Source organism: Sylvia atricapilla, chromosome 10 (assembly GCF_009819655.1).
Source record: "Sylvia atricapilla isolate bSylAtr1 chromosome 10, bSylAtr1.pri, whole genome shotgun sequence".
Lineage (NCBI taxonomy): Eukaryota > Metazoa > Chordata > Aves > Passeriformes > Sylviidae > Sylvia > Sylvia atricapilla.
In genome coordinates, this window is record NC_089149.1 from 4177203 (window position 1) to 4192973 (window position 15771).

A 15771-nucleotide genomic window follows, 5' to 3' on the forward strand; every position below is an offset into this window, starting at 1 on the left:
TCGGGTGTGATGCTGCCTCTCCTCCTTTCCTTTCTGCTCCGGCAGAAGTTGGGGCTCCCCCGCTCGCTCCTCCCCTGCGCTGTGGGGCTGGAGGCAGCTCTGACCCCTCCCAGGGAAAGGAGCTGGGCAGAGGCAGCCCAGGGTTTGCAGCACAGCCCGATCAGGGACTTGGTCCTGCCAAACCCCATCCCTCGTGCTCCAGCAGCCGGGACCTCGCCGGGCGGCTCCGCTGACCCCCGCGGGCACTGTCCTGTCCAGCTCTCCTCGCCAAAGGACAGAGATGGTGGCCACCTGCCTGCATCTGGCTGGATTTGTCTGCAGTTTCGTCGGCTGGATCGGCGTGGTTGTGGCCACGGCCACCAACGACTGGGTGGTGACCTGCGGCTACACCATCACCACCTGCAGGAAAATGGATGAGCTGGGATCCAAGGGGCTGTGGGCAGACTGTGTCATGGCAACGGGGCTCTATCACTGCAAGCCCCTCGTGGACATCCTCATACTGCCAGGTGAGCGTGTCCCATCCTCCCCTTCCCATCCCGAGGGAGGGCTGAGCCTTGCCCAGAGCAGTGCAGGGGCTGCTGCTGCTGCAGGAGGTGATGGTGAAGCTCCTTCAGCTTCATCAGCCCTGGAGATGCTCCCATTAAGTGCACTAAAGCAGGTGAATGATAGCTCTTAACATGATTCTTATTGATTTACACCTGGTTTTAATCGTACCCAGGTCTCGTGTTTTCTGTGGCTACTAAAATCCGGTTAATGTTTAATCATTGCTCTTAGTAAAACCTCACTGCTCCTTTCACATCTTGTCTCTGGATTGCACTGCAAAACATACAGAGCACACTGAGGTGTAATAGAGCATTTCAAGGGGATGGTGAACTATTACAAATGTTAAGGTTTGATTCCTTAAAGTGACTTGGAGCATAATGAATCTTCCAGCATCTATTATTAATGCTGCTATGGCTTTTAATCTTTCAGAAGATCATCATTAGTCTTGATGGTCTTGTGCTTCCCACAGATTCTGGGGCAAGACAGAACTTTTTACACAGCAAACAGATGTAACTATGTTTAACTTGATATTTTTTAATGATATAGTAACTTTCACAGTTCACTGCAAAGCAAAAATTAAGCAAGGTGTTAAATCAGCATTAATACATCTTTTGAGTGAATTAAACCTGCCAAAATCTTGTGAGGTCTGGTCCCTGTGAGTTTAGTTTGTGAGCTTGCCAGTTTCAATCACTGTTCACTCCGTAGCACTTAATTCTGCTGTGTTTTAGATTGCAACTCCTCTACCCTGTCAAATGTGCCTCTCTCAAATGTGACTGGGCAGAAATGACCATTCCTTGTTGTTTTCTTTCATATTTCCTTATTTACTAGTTTAAATCGTTGTGAAAATAATTTTACAAGAGGTTAAAAAGATAATTCCTGAATTTCTCTCCATCTGTTACAAAGCTCCATCTGTGTCACACAGTGCGTAGCAATGTTGAGTCTCTCATTCTCCCTTTCTCTGTGTGTGCTTACTTTTATTTTAGTAAGTTTGCTCTCCTTACTGCTACTGTTGTTAAATCTGATCCAGCAGAGAAGAGAGAGGAAGGTTTTGCCCCAAAGAAACATCAGTGAATGCAACTTAATAAAGAAGTGAACAGGTCTTGCAGTAGCAGAGAGCAAAGCTCCCCTCCAGAAGCTGAAGCAAATCACAAATCGAGATGTTTCTGCTTGTAGCCTGTTTGATACCCACAGCTTGGCATACGAGGGAAATTTACCTTGGTGTGACCAATAGCTGAAATATATTTAGAGCCTTTCATTGAGTCAAGTCTTTAAAATGAGTTGTTTGTATTCTCATTTACTTTGGATTGATTGCACAGAATCCCCACTGGGTACAGCCATCTCCTTTGTTTAGGGTCTCCTCTTATGACCTGAACTCCTCAGGTAATATTTTTTTTTTAAAGTTTCCTCTTGAAAAAAGGAAATATTCAATACACACAGTGCCTGCATTTCCAGAAACAGTAAAATTCTTGGTGTTGTACCTGTGTGTCAGTGGGATGTGCTTGAGGCCTCTCTTTGCTGGTGTTGGTTGAAGCATCTTGAATTTCCATATCTGCATCTGATAGCTTTTAAGAGGGGACAGAGAGCCAGCACACTCACTGTGCGGGGACTGTCCTGAAAACTGGGGCAGGTCACCAGGCACTGGGGCAAATCTGACATTTGTCCTTTTCCTTTTGCGTGCTAGTAATGACCTGGTATTATTTACTTACATGTAATTTTTGTATAGTATATATACACTACATATAATATATATATATATATTATAAAATTTAGATATAAATATTGTACATTAATATTTTTAAAATCATATATTATGATACATAGATCCTCCTAGAGTGGCAGAAATGTCCTGCCCAGTGCCCCAACAGCCTCTGGTACCTGTTTTTCCTTGTCCACAGGGACAGGTAGGAGAGGAATGGGAGCTGAAGAAGTGCCAGGGGATCCTGTGATTGTCCATAGGGACCCAGAGGAATAATGTGACCTTTGGTCATGGCAGCTCAAACAGCTCTGCAGGGTCTTCCCTAAGGAAGGGCTGTGCCAGTACTCAGCTCAAGCCATGGATCCCTCTGTGACCCCAGAGGCAGGCTGAGCTCCTGGTGAGCAGTGCTGAGATGTGGCTGTGGGTGATGAGCATCCCTCCTCCTCCTCCTCCTCATCTTCCTCCTCATCCTTCTCCTCATCCTCCTCCTCTGGGGTAACAATGCTCATTGTCTCGGCGCAGCATCCCATGGACCTGCTGTGTCAGTAGTGGGTCTTCAACTACTCAGAACCATGGGAGTGTCTTTGAGGCTTTAAATTACTGTTATTCGAGTTAGAAGATTTTAAATTCTTTCATCAAACTCTCGCTATGAAAAGATATAGGGAAACTCCTTCCCGGAGAAAACTTCTCCTACTTTCCCTTCCTGTATATTGCAGCTCCATGATTTCTCCGTGTCTCTCTGGGCAGAGCTTGTGTTTTCCGGGCAGTGCTGTTTGTTTGTTTGCCGGAAAACTGTGAACACATCCCGCGTTCACTGCGCTGGGCCTCACTGCCTTATGCTGAAGATTTAATGTTTACCCAGGGATCAACCCGTTTTCCCTGTAATTTTTGGGTTCTGATCAAACAGCAGCTTTTGTCCTGAGTCTCCTGTTCTTGTGCCAAGGAATAAAACCCTCTCCCTTTGCCCACAGGGTATGTCCAGGCCTGTCGGGCGCTGATGATCGCCGCCTCCGTGCTGGGCCTTCCCGCCATCTTCCTGCTGATAACGGTGCTGCCCTGCATCCGGATGGGCCACGAGCCTGGGGCAGCCAAGTACCGGCGTTCCCAGCTGGGAGGCATCCTCATCATCCTCCTGGGTAAGGCGCCTGCCCCCTGTGAAGGGCTGGAGCCCAGCCCCTGCTCCCGCATGAGCGTGTCCTCCTGGAAGGGTTTGTGCAGGCTGGGCCGGCCCCGGAGCTCCCCAGCGCTGCTGCGGCCTGTGGGTGGACAAAAGGCATGGACAGGAGTGGGAGGACAAGGACAGGAGGCAGGGAGTGAAGCAGGGTTGGAGGAAGGGCTGTGAATCCCTCTGTCTTTGCCTTGTGGGATCCTCAGGCTTCTCCTGGAAGGCCGTCTCACACAGGCAGCGCCTCTAGGCGTGGATTGTGCTGGTTCACCACAAAAGGGATTTTTGGGCAAGGGTCTAAACTTCCAAGCTACTTATGGGAAATGCATAGAGCCCCCAGATTTTCCCTGGACATCCAGGGAAAGCAAGCTGAGGCATGTGGGAAGGGAAGCCCTGACTGGATGTGGCAGCCACAGGGGAAGGAGCATGGAGGTGGCCCAGACACGGGAAGAGAGATGGCACTGGCACGGGAAGAGGACTGGCACACCGTCCCTCTGTGCCTCCCAACCCCCTCTGGCCAGCCTCCCCTCGGCATCCCAGCTCCCTTGGGAATTTCTTCCCGTCCTTGGTGCTTCTGGAGGAATTGTTTTGAGCAGCCCAGACTGTGGAGCTCATTGTCCCCCATGCAACACCTGCGTGTTCTTGAGGCCTCGTCATCTCAGCAACAGCCTGCGGGGCCTTGTTTTCACCCGTCTGCAGCAGAGGAGGAGGGGAGAGGCAAAGTGGCCTCTTTGTGTGGCTCTGCTGCTCGCTGGCAGCCAGCACTGACATCATGCCCGTCTTCTTTCTTCTTCTTCTTCTTTTTTATAAGTGGGTGCTGAATATAGCTGCACACTCAAAAGGGGTGTCCTCTGGATGCTCCTTGCATGCAAGGCATCCCTCCTCTGTCACCTTGTGGTTAGCACAAGTCCATACATCCCAAATCTGAGGGGTTGAGTCCAAGGGGCCCTACTGGTGCCCGTGGAGTTTGAGAGCACAGCTGGGAGTCCTAACATCAGCTTTATAGGGCCTGTCTAGGATAACCCAATCATGAATAGCCATGTTGGAATGTGATCTTCATCCCTGTCCTGGAACCTTTAGTCACGTATTTGGGCTTGGGGAAGTGAAATGAAAAGTGGAGCTTTTCTGCAGGTGAATGAAATTTTAGTGTTGGAGGAGTCTGCTCTGATGGATTTGCCTGGCCCAGGATGGGAAGGCCCAGCAGAGCAGCACTTTGCCACAAAAGCCACAAGATTTTGGTTCCAGTCAAGGAGAACTATGCTGCAGGTCAGCCCTGCTTGCCTGGCTGCAGATGTGGAGGCAGGAGGACTGTCCCTAAAAATCCCAAAGAGGATGAGAGGACCAGCTCATGTATGATGAATTGCAGTGACAGGGCTGGGTATCACTGTATTAGAACAAGTGAAATCCTTTATGCTGCAGTGTCCCACCAGGGCTGGGTGTCTGGGGTGCCACCATCCCATCCCAGTCGTGCTGCAGTGAGACACCAGGGAGGAGAACAGATGTGAGGGGATGATGGAGAGTTGTGATGCTCTGTAAACTGGGTTCCTCTCTGCCTCAGAACACGGTTTTCCAATGAGGCAGATCCTGTGAGAAAGGAAATGTGAGAGATCACATCTCTTACATTTGTATCACAGAGACATTGGCAGACAAATGCTCTTTGGGTGAGATTTGGATCAGATGTAATTGATTTTCACCCCTGTAACTCTGAAGCACCTACAGGTGAATGATTTACTGGTGTCACCGATGCTCTGAATGATCTGGGCTGGGATCAGCAGCCTGGTCACAATGCTATAGTCCCAATTGCAATAATGGTCTTTCTGTCATGTCACAAATGAAGAATAAATAAGCTTCTTTTGCTCCTAGGTTGCTTTTTTTTTTTTTTTTTTTAAAAAATTTACATTTGCATTTACAAAGCCCATTTTTTTCCAGGCTCATCTGCAAGACAGTCCCTTGGGAAGAAGAATAATGTACAGAGTTTAGGATTTTGACATTATTTAAGCTGATTAATGATCTGTTAGTTGCAAGATGAGGTGTCCCCCCTTCAAGAGCATTTAACAAACATGGATCAGGCCCTGAAAGATACAATACTGAGTTAAAATCCATTATATTCTAGAAGTAACATGCCCTGTACTGTTTTTATTCACCCTGCAGCCACTGAACTCTCACTCATGGTTTCCACAACCTCACAGGCTCCAGACTTTTCCTCTTACGGGAGAGCAACACCCAGAGCTCTGGTTAAAAGAAAATGGTCCCCCAAACACTCCCTAATGCAGCAAAAGTGGGGAGTGGGGATGGAAACAGGGGAACTGGCCCCATGGCAAACTTCACTTGCTGCTCAGGGAAGGCATGGCAGTTTGTCACTGAAATTTGTCATAAGGGAAAACAGGGATTGAAACACAGCATGAAGCCAAAAAAAAAAAAATTATATGTATATATAAAAAGCTGAAAAATTGCCAGGAAAACAATGGGCTCAGATATTCCATTGATTTTTCTGTCTACTGATAATCACAGGCTGCTGGAGTGCAACCTGTGTGCACGCCCTGCTATTCTGCTGCTGATGTGTTTATGGCTTTCCTTGATCCTATCTGACGAGAGAATTGATTTATGGCCGAAAACAACCGTCAGCAGAGGTTTGCTCTGAGCTGGTATGAAAACATTTCACACGTTGGTGTTGATGGAAAAACCCTGGCCCAGCCCGTGTTGTTGATACTAATTTGGAGGACCCCTTGCTGGTAACCAAGGGGGCATTTTCCCAATGGAGGAGAAGGACTCGAACACTGGAAAATAGATGAAATATATGTCAGTGGGAATTGCTATTACAAAATAAGCCATTGTGTACTAAGTAAATGATGTTAATGAGTTTTTCTGAAGACTGCATGAGGTTTACGTGTAAAACCGTAGCTAGCAAGATAAAAAGATTGCCTTGAACACAGAAAGAAAAAAGGTATCTATTTTTTTCAACTAAATGCTTTGAAAGAGAAAGCCGTGTGACTTTGAGTCAGCAATTCGGAATAGTTAAATTTAGATGTGAAAGAGAAGTATTCTTTCTTCTGCAGAAAGCCTTTAACTTACTGTTAAGGAATTTGGCAGGGACTCACTGTCCCTTGAGTTAGAACAATCCTGTTCCCTCTCCCCCAGCTCCCCAAGCACCTTCTGTGCTTTTTGTCTCTGTGCGTGTCCTTCTGACTCCAGCACATCTCTAATGTTGAGTATTAAGGGTTTCAGTTCAGCAGACTGAGCTACTGCAAATCCACAGTTAAAAAAGGCTTTGAAACACTGGGAGCTGGGATGTGTCCCTGTAGATTCACACCAATCTAATGGAGCAAGGGCATTCATGCCAGGCAGTGCTGAGAGAATGTTTTAGGTAGAGGCAGTGGCTTTTACAAGACTGCCTACTCCAGCAGCAAAAAGAAGGCAGGATTTCCACATGTGTGCCACAAAACAGGCCTCTTTTCCCAACTAAATTGGTTGCTCTGATAGGAAATATTCCTTCTCTTTGCAGAACTTCTTTCATTTTTCTGCTAGACTATATTGGCTACAGCAGCTCTACTCTCTGCAAATCTCTTGTTTAGAGAGATGCAAAGGGTGTCTCAACATTCGGACAAGAGAAGGGATAACAACTTCTATCTACACTTCTTTTCCATGTAGGCAGCCATTTTAGAACCTGAAACTTGCCTGAAAACTCCTTTTCCAACCCTTTGGGTTTCTTGTCAAATCACCTTTTTTTTTTTTTCAGCCTTTCCCTGTGGTACAACCTGAACAAAATTTGAGCCCACAGAGAGATATTGCAATTGCTGACTGTCCTTTTCCCATCTCCTCGAAGGACTTACAACCTAATCTATGCAGAGGGATGACACCCAGTCCTGTTCCAGGGCATTCCTCTTGCTCAGCAACAGGGTCACTGGTTACTGATGGCAGCTGGTGGCCTCCGAGGACAGAGAGGTCAAGTGAACCCATGCAAAGTGCTTGGCTTGTGTTTCACAGCTTTCTGGTATTGTCAGCATTAAAATAAGGTGGTTTTACATGTAGTGGAGCCACATGCACAAGAGATGCCATTGTGTGGGCATCCCTGAGAGCTCTTCTCACCCCACTGCAAGTGTTTTCTTCAGTCCTGTCTTGTGGGGGAGGGTCTGGAGAGATAAGGCTCTTATAGTCTATAGACAAAAATATATATATATTTACTGCTGACAGAGAAAGAAAAGATGATTGTGTTTTTTCGGACAACAAAGCAGCTTTGTTCCTGGGGCCCATTAGAATGCTTTGTGGATTCCCAACTGATACATTTTTGTTTGAAAGGGTTGGAGGTTCATGAGCTGTTTGCAGGACCACTCCACACGCAGGAGAAATGCTCTTCTCCCCTCCCTGCCTTCTCCAAAATTCCTTCCAAAGCTGCGGGGCCCTTCCTTTGAGGAGGCCCAAAATTATTTCTGGCTTTATAAGCATCCTTCAAATGTTCTTCTCTTTTCCATAAGAAAATATTTTCTCTCACAATAACTGCAGCTTTGGGGATGGGTTTTTTTGCTGTACCGGCCAGGAGCTACGGTTTGTTCTCTGCTTTAACTAAACAATTTTATTTTTAATCTCACCCCTTTCTTTTTCCCTCTTGCAACCTTAACTTTCTGACACTGCCTCCAGATACCTTTTAACACGGTCGGTGGAAATCTGTAACGCTGCCACGGTCCTGTTATTGTTTTGCTCTGATTCTCTGATAGCCACAAGGATGGAGTCCTGCACAGCTTGTCCCAGAGGCAAGTAAATATTGACAGATTAATTCTTCTCAGATGTACAGGCCATCAAGGAGTATTGTTTTAGGACCTGCTCCTGGGAGGTGATTAACACCATCAACTCCCGTTGCCCTCGGTGGATGTGGGGACTCTGTGGGGACTGTCTCCCTCACGTGTCACCTCACAGCACCACTGCAGCTGCCTCCTGGCTTTTTGTGGAAAAAACCCCTATGGAATATCAAGTGAAATGTGAAGCCTGGAGTAGTTTTTTGACCAGCTGTAGTCCCTAGGTAGGATCCTGTTTTTGCTTCTGCAGACTCTTCGGGTCCCATTTTTATCCAATTCGGTAAATGTCTGGAGAGCCTTGCTGGATTTGTCCCCATCACTTGATAGAAATTTTCCACAGGGAAGCAGAATATGTTTTCCAGAGATCCAAGATATTTCCTTTTCCATGAAAAAACCTCAGCAATGTCTAACTGCTGCTTATTTTGTCCCTGCTCATTTTCTACTCATATTTCATAAACCCTACTCTGTGTTGGAGTGCTGGGATATTTTGGTGACGTTTATGTGACCACTGAGTAGAGCCACTGCAATGATGAGGAGTGACATGGGCTGAGGACACAGCACCTGAGTGGTGTGGAAATAGGGATTTAAACCACTTCACACTGGTCCACAGATTTTATTCCCTCACTGATCCATATGGTTTTCATGGCCTTGCTTAATATCTAATCTATTCCTAATTCTGCAGCTCTCCAGAAAATCAGTTTCAGGGATGACTCTCATTTTTCCCTCTTAAAGACCTTTCCAGGGAACAAATCTGTTTCCCTTCCAATAAATATATCATGATGTGTCAGGCAGCAGTTGTTTTTCCTTCTTGTTGGTGCTTGAGAGGGATGGCTGTTCTCTCTCCATCTCTCACTCCTGGGGCTCCCATGTTGCCTCCTGCTTGGAGATCTCTCATACCCAGCCCTGATGCCACTGCTTCTGGCTCCCACCACGGGACTGGAAGGGAGGAGGGATAGGTTTCGTCTCTGTCCCCAGATGCGTGTGTCCTGTGGTGGAGTAACATTCTGGTGTCACTCCCTCCAGTTTGAGTTACACTTTTATTTTATTTTCCTGTCAGAGTCGGGATTAAATGCTCAAGAGACCATGTTTTGTGTTCAGACTCAGATGTTTATTAATTCTTATCTATGGTGCAGTCTCCCAAGCTGTGAGTTCTGCCTAACAAAGTAGTAAATGGTTCTGTCTCTATCTCTCTACAAGGTTCTTTTAAGGATGTGTTGTCCAATTATGAAATGACACCTAAATTATTTTTACTTTTAACCCAATAACCAACCACTCATGGCCCGGAATGTGGATTTTTCTATCCAATTACAAGGTACCACCCATACCCATGAAGAAGAAGGTAAAAAACAAGGACTAGCCTACGCCCTATAACCTTCATCTTGCTTTATATATATTACTATATTCTAAAACCTTAAACTCTAAGCATTCTATGCTTCTGTTCAAACTCCACACCCACAATCCCAGTTCTATCACTCAATTTTGGAAGCCTTCTCCAACGCCTCAGGTCAAATGCAGTGTTTGCTTGGGGGTCGGTGCCTGTCAGCACAGAAATCCTGAAATTCCCAGCGCCCGGGGTCCCAACATTCAGAACCCTAACGCTGTTTTCCCCCTCTGGTCCCCAGCCATGTGCGGCGTCGTGGCCACCATCTGGTTCCCGGTGTGCGCCCACCGCGAGACCACCATCATGAGCTTCGGCTACTCGCTGTACACGGGCTGGATCGGCTCTGCCCTCTGCCTCTTCGGCGGCTGTGTCATCGTCTGCTGCTCGGGGGACGCGCAGACCTTCGGTGAGAACCGCTTCTACTACGGCTCGGGCTCCAGCTCGCCCACCCACGCCAAGAGTGCCCACGTGTAGACGCCTCACGGCCACCGCAGGATGCTTTGGCTGGTGGGTTCATGTGGCCCTGGGTTTGCTTCGGCTGTCGGGCTCCCAGGGGGAGGTTTAGAAAAGCGGCACAAATGTCTGGTAGTTTGAAGCGTTGTTCTCCCCGTCTCTTCCCTCCCTTCCCCTCTTTCTCTAGAAAGACAGCTCCGGCCAGCCCTACCTCTTGGTCCTCACCGTTTTGTCCCTGCCACCTGCCCCCGTCTTCTTTGGGGTCGTGGTGTGGGATTTTAGGGATTTTAGTTTATCTTCTAGCTCCCCTGATTATAGGGAGAGTTTAAAGCAATAGAACAGAAATGAGAGAGACACTTTCCCACTGTTAGGAGGACTCTGACAGCTTCTCCCCCATCCTCACTGTTTGATTTCCCCCACTCAAGGTCACGGCTCTGGCACAAATGGGGAGGGAGGATAGGGAGAAAGGCTGTCCTCTCCCACCGGGCAAATGTTTCTCTTTTGGAACAAGAGGAGGGGAATTTTCTGCCTTTCTCTGTAAATACTTTTGTATGAGGTCTGACCATTTTAGTAACAGTGTTTCCCCCACCCCCACAGTCATCAGTATGAAGGAAACCGAACCCAAAGGTCCTAATGATATGGTAGATAACAGTGCCTTTTTAAATAGTTATAAATGACTTTGGGGGCTCTAATCCCTGCCCTCTGGTTTAGTTTCTTTTTTTTTTTTTTTTTTTTTTTTTATTTTTTAAAGTTCAGTTACTAAAAAAATGTATTTTTACATTTTTTAAACGCCTTTCTTTCTTCCTCTAAGTTTGTGTTCTGTCTTGCCTCGTTAGAGCAGCATATTTTAACATGCAGTTTAATGTACCTGTTACAATACAATTCTGGTGAGTACTGATGATGCCTTTGTACTTTCAGTGGAATACCGTACAATAAATAACAGAGTACCTGCAACCCCTGACTTCCTTTCTTTACTTCCTTCCTGTGTGTTTCCATAGCCAGTTTTTCCACGACAGGGTTTTGCCAACGATTTTGAAGATTTTTTTTTTTTTAATAGCAGTTCAGGATGAAAAATTCTGCTCTGCTGTGGCATTAAATGAAAGATATTTAAAATATGAGTAATCTTCCTGCATGGGAGTGTCCATTATGTTCATCCTTTGGTTCTTTCAATACTCTCAGTAGCAGCTTGTACCAGTGGTACCCAGTTGTGTGTTCCTTTATACTGGGGAGAATTAGAAAGCCCCTGAAGTGGTGGAGATGACCCTGAGCACTGTGAAGTTGAGACCTGGTGTTGCTGGAAGTGGTCTCAACTGAAGTAAGGATCTGATCTGGGGTCGTTGCTCTGATTAAAACTGTGTAAGGTCAAGATCTAACTCTGTCCATACCAGAGGCTGCAGCAATTTAATTACACTGGTACAAAATCCCATCTGTTCCCAGAGATGTTAACTCAGTTCAAACAATTTATGTAAGCCAAGAGAAGGAAAAGGGGAATAGCTGCTGCTGAGACATGGGCAAGAGGAGAGAGCCAGTGGAGAGGCGAGAGGAGGAGGAGAAGGTTCTGAGCAACCAAGTTTTTTGGGGTGATGAATAATGAGAAAACAAGGGCTGTCAGTCAAGCCTCGTGCATTCTGGACTGTCCTTGGTCTGCTTCAGCTGGAGAAACCAAACTGAGTGACGCAGCAGCGGGCAAGGATGCTGTAGCTCCCACCTCTCCCCTCCTCCACGCGGGAAGCTGGAGCATCTAAAAAGAGCCAGAGGGAGGCTGGCTGTGCTCCACAAGGATCCTTCGCCTGCCTGGCCCAGGGACGGGCAGCAGCCCCAGCATCTGCCTTTCGCAGCGAGCAGCCTTGAAGGCGGCTCTGTTGTGTGAGCTGTGCAGCGCTGTGCAATGTCCCCAGGGCGGGCGGCGGGCGGTGGCAGGACATTTGTGCCCATGACATCACGGGCAGGGCACAGGCGGTTCTTGTCCAGCCGGAGGACGCTGTCAGTGCTGCCATTGATGGGCGGGTGTCCCGGGATGAGCGGGGCACAGACGTGCCAGCTTGTGCAGGCTGCCCGGGGATTGTGGATTGTGCCCGCCGATTCACCCTCTTAACCCCGGCACCGACCGCGGCGTGGGACACCTCGGAGCAGAAATCCCATGGAATGCCGCCTGCCAACAGCCCTGGAGCAAACTGAGAGGGGAAAGCGCTGGAATACCTCTGTCGGATGCCGAGGGAGGGTTTTAGTGCTGCGGGAGGTGCAGGACCTGTTGGGAACGAGCCTTGCCAGGGGTTTTTTTCTGCCCACACCCTTCGGATGCACCTTGTCCCTTCCAATCTCACCCATTCCATGGTCCCCATGGCAGGGGATGGTGCCGGAGTTCTGTGTGCTCTGCCCATAGCCACAGGTCACCAACATCCGACCTCAAATCCAGCCCTTTAAAGGCCCTGGGAGTGCCGCTCAGAGGAAGGAAGAAGTTTTATTTCAGGGAGGATAGTTAAAAACCAAACCAAACAAAGCAACTCCGCAGCAGCTGCAGGGAAAATGTTCATGTGCAACCATGGGTTGCGAGGAGATGGGGCCAGAAGTGTGACAGGGTATTAGTGCTGGCACCACAGAGGAGAAGAGTTCTGAGAAAGCACAAAGAACACAAAACTTTTCTAGTTTTTAAAGGATCAAAAACCACCTTCTTTGTGCCCCCCCCCAAACACCTTGCTCCCCTATGGGACTGTCTTGGTCTGGATTGGCCACAGCACTGTTGGCTCGTGAAAGCTTTTAATGCTCATTTGCTGACCCAAAGCCTCCAAATAGGATCAAATATAATTCTTCTGAATGGAAAAACTGCTCCGCACCATTCCTGATGCCAAGTGTGGAGTGGTGGCTGTGAGCCGTGGTGGTCACCCCAGTGTGGAGGTGACAGTCCCTGATGCCCAGCAGAGCTGTCCCCAGCTCCACCAGGACCAGCTTGATCCCATCCCCGTGATGGGGGGAGCTCCTGGCAGGTTCCCCACTCCCCAGATATCAGGGACAGCAGGAAGGAGCCCTTGGGGGGCACACTGGGCACCCCAAAGGGGACAGGCAGCTGTGTCTGCCTCTCCACAGCCCCACTGCCCATGCAGGGAGGGGACAGTGCTGTGACACCCCAGTTCCCCCCAGGAAAGGTGAGTGCCAGCAGATAGGAAGACACCTGCGCACCTCAGGCCTTTGCACTGCAGTAGTCAACCTGTGGTCATTGGCTTTAGGGTTTTTCCTTCTTCTTCTTTTCTTTTAAATTTTTTTTTATTTTATTTTTTTATTGTGTAAACAGATAACCATTTTCTCTTGCAACACTGCAAGTAAATAACAAAGTCAGCCCACTGGAATAGATCTTCTGAAATTGAATTTTTGAATCACTTAAAGCAAGATTTTGTTAATGTCTCGCTTCAATTTAGCACTGGAAAAATATCAGAACTTCAGGTACTCATTGGCTTAACGAAACTTCCATGGGAATTTTTTTATTATTACTTTTTGATTTAGTCTTTCATTTAAAAGATTTACATTACTATGGAAACTAATTCTAAGACACACTTGTTGCTGACTTTCTTTACAAATCCCTTAGTTCCTCTTTGATTTTTAAATGTAAAGGCACACAACAAAGCTTTATGCATTTATTAAAATATACAGATTTTGGTAAATTTAGAATTTTTTTCTTAGTATCTTGATTATATATATGTATTATATGTATAGTTGTCAACAACACAGTCATTTGAAAATAAAAATCACTCCATAACATATCTGCATATTTTTTTCTTTCTCATGACACACTACAAGACCCCATTGTACAATGCACCAATGGGCTTCTGGAAACCACAAAAAAAAAAAAAAAAGAAAAAAAAAAAAAAGGAAAATTAAAAAAAGAAAAAAAAATAGGATAGAACAAACTGCTTTTAACAAATACACCAACTTCATACCAGAACTGCAGAGAATTGTTACACCAGAAAGAACCACCTTCAAAAAAAAAAAAAAAAAAAGGCAAGATACACATCAGAACGACCGAACAAAACAAAGTGAAGGTCATTTACAAGCTGGATTTACAACATCCCATGTTGCTGGGGTGTGATTTCGCTGCCATGTGGAGGATGCCAGAGTGCTGGGCCTCGGACTGAGGGGTCGTGACCGCGTGGAGTGAATTTGTGGAGGGGCTGAGATCCTACAGAGTCAGCCTGGAAGGTCTGAGGTATTTATGCTCCATCTGTACCGTGCATTTGGCCCCTCAGGGCGTGTGTCCCGTGGAGGGCAGGCAGGCACGGAGGGGCTTTGTGCCTCTCACCAGAGGTGGGAGCAGGATGGTCCCGCTCTGCCACATCCTCCTGACAGCTCAGGGATGTGAGCCTCCCTCAGGGCACCCAGAGGAAAGGCTGGAGTTGGGGTTACAGCAAAACAAGCATTTGCGCCTCTTTCCAGCCCCCTGGCCAGCAGTGCCCAGAGGTGCTGGTCACACCTGGACATTTTGTCTTCTCAGCCTTTGCTTGTGCCCACTGAAGAGCCCAATGCTGCTACAAGAGATAGTACATGAGTTCCCAGGGGCTGAACCCACACATCTCCCAGGAACTGCCACCCTGAACAGGGAGTGATCCTGTAAACCAGCCCTTGGCCACTGGGAAACCCCCAAGACATGTGGCTTGGTCATCTTCTCCTTAAACACCTCTGTTGAGTGGGATGTGGTCGGCTCAGGAGGAGGGTACAGCTCCCACCCCCAGCATGGCAAGGGCTGACAGCAGCCCATCCATGTGTGACAGTGCTGGGGCATCAAATGGTCTTCCCTGGTGGTCCCAGGATGGGGCACAGCCAATCCTGCCCAGGCAGGGGAAGGAGGATGGGCGAATGGGAATGCGGGCAGCCAAAATGCTGCTCAGACCCAACAGAGAAGGTCCTACAGACACCAAAGAGCAAGGGGTCAAGCCCTTGTCAAATAACACGGCGTGACTAGAGCGGACGTGACAACAGACACCGGTACTGGTAACTGCTCCATAGCAAGAGATTAAGGCTGCAAGAAGAACAGGCTTCGACTCAACAGGGTGCTTGGGCATGAGTTTGTGCCCAAACACCGTGCGGAAGCAGGACGAAAACAACTGCCTTGGATATGGAATAGTAGAAGAGCTGGTAGGAAAATAGCATCAGTCTTTCTCCCTGAAGACATAAAGCCAGACCTGCGAGGTGCCATCTCTCTGGGGTACTTCTAAGGCATCGAGGAGGAGAGCAGCCAAGCGTGGGTGAGCAGTGACTGTCACAAGAGGAGCTCAGCACCGCTGCAGAGGTTTCCCGAGCTGGCCTGGTGCACATTGCAACAGTTTTTCAGTGGAACATACTCAGGATTTCTGCTTGTGGAAGCCTGGTAGGGGTGGACAGCAGGAGTCAATGCCAAAGCAAAGCTTACAGGTCCTTTAGCCAAATCCTCGCTCCCACCCTGAAGCTGCTGCAGAGGCCAAACTTCCCTTGGCTTTTCCGGAGCACTCCAGGTTAAGATCTGCAGAATTGGATGCTCTTCTCCATTGGGAAAAGGACTGTAGTTTATCACTATTTGGGACAGGGAGCTGCAGGGAAACTTGCAGCCCCAGGCAGAGCGTCTCCATCAAGCCCTTGCCCCCGAGGAGCGATGGGGCTGGGCACAGTCCAGGCACCTTTTGCACCTTCTTCTCCACAGAGAGTTCCAGGCAGGCGTTTTGGGAGCCTGAGCCTCATCCAGTGTACCAAAGCGTTAATGGTTCTCAACCTCCACGAG

At 47.8% G+C, this 15771-nt stretch overlaps 1 protein-coding gene across 1 annotated transcript; it reads left to right on the forward strand.

The window, feature by feature from the left end:
* Positions 1-100: 100 nt before the first annotated feature.
* CLDN11 (claudin 11) lies at positions 101-10982 on the forward strand. The gene is made up of 3 exons (XM_066325723.1): positions 101-506; positions 3211-3375; positions 9817-10982. Exons 1-3 carry the CDS (start codon positions 281-283, stop codon positions 10047-10049), a joined length of 624 nt encoding a protein of 207 aa, XP_066181820.1. The 5' UTR covers positions 101-280; the 3' UTR covers positions 10050-10982.
* Positions 10983-15771: the final 4789 nt, after the last annotated feature.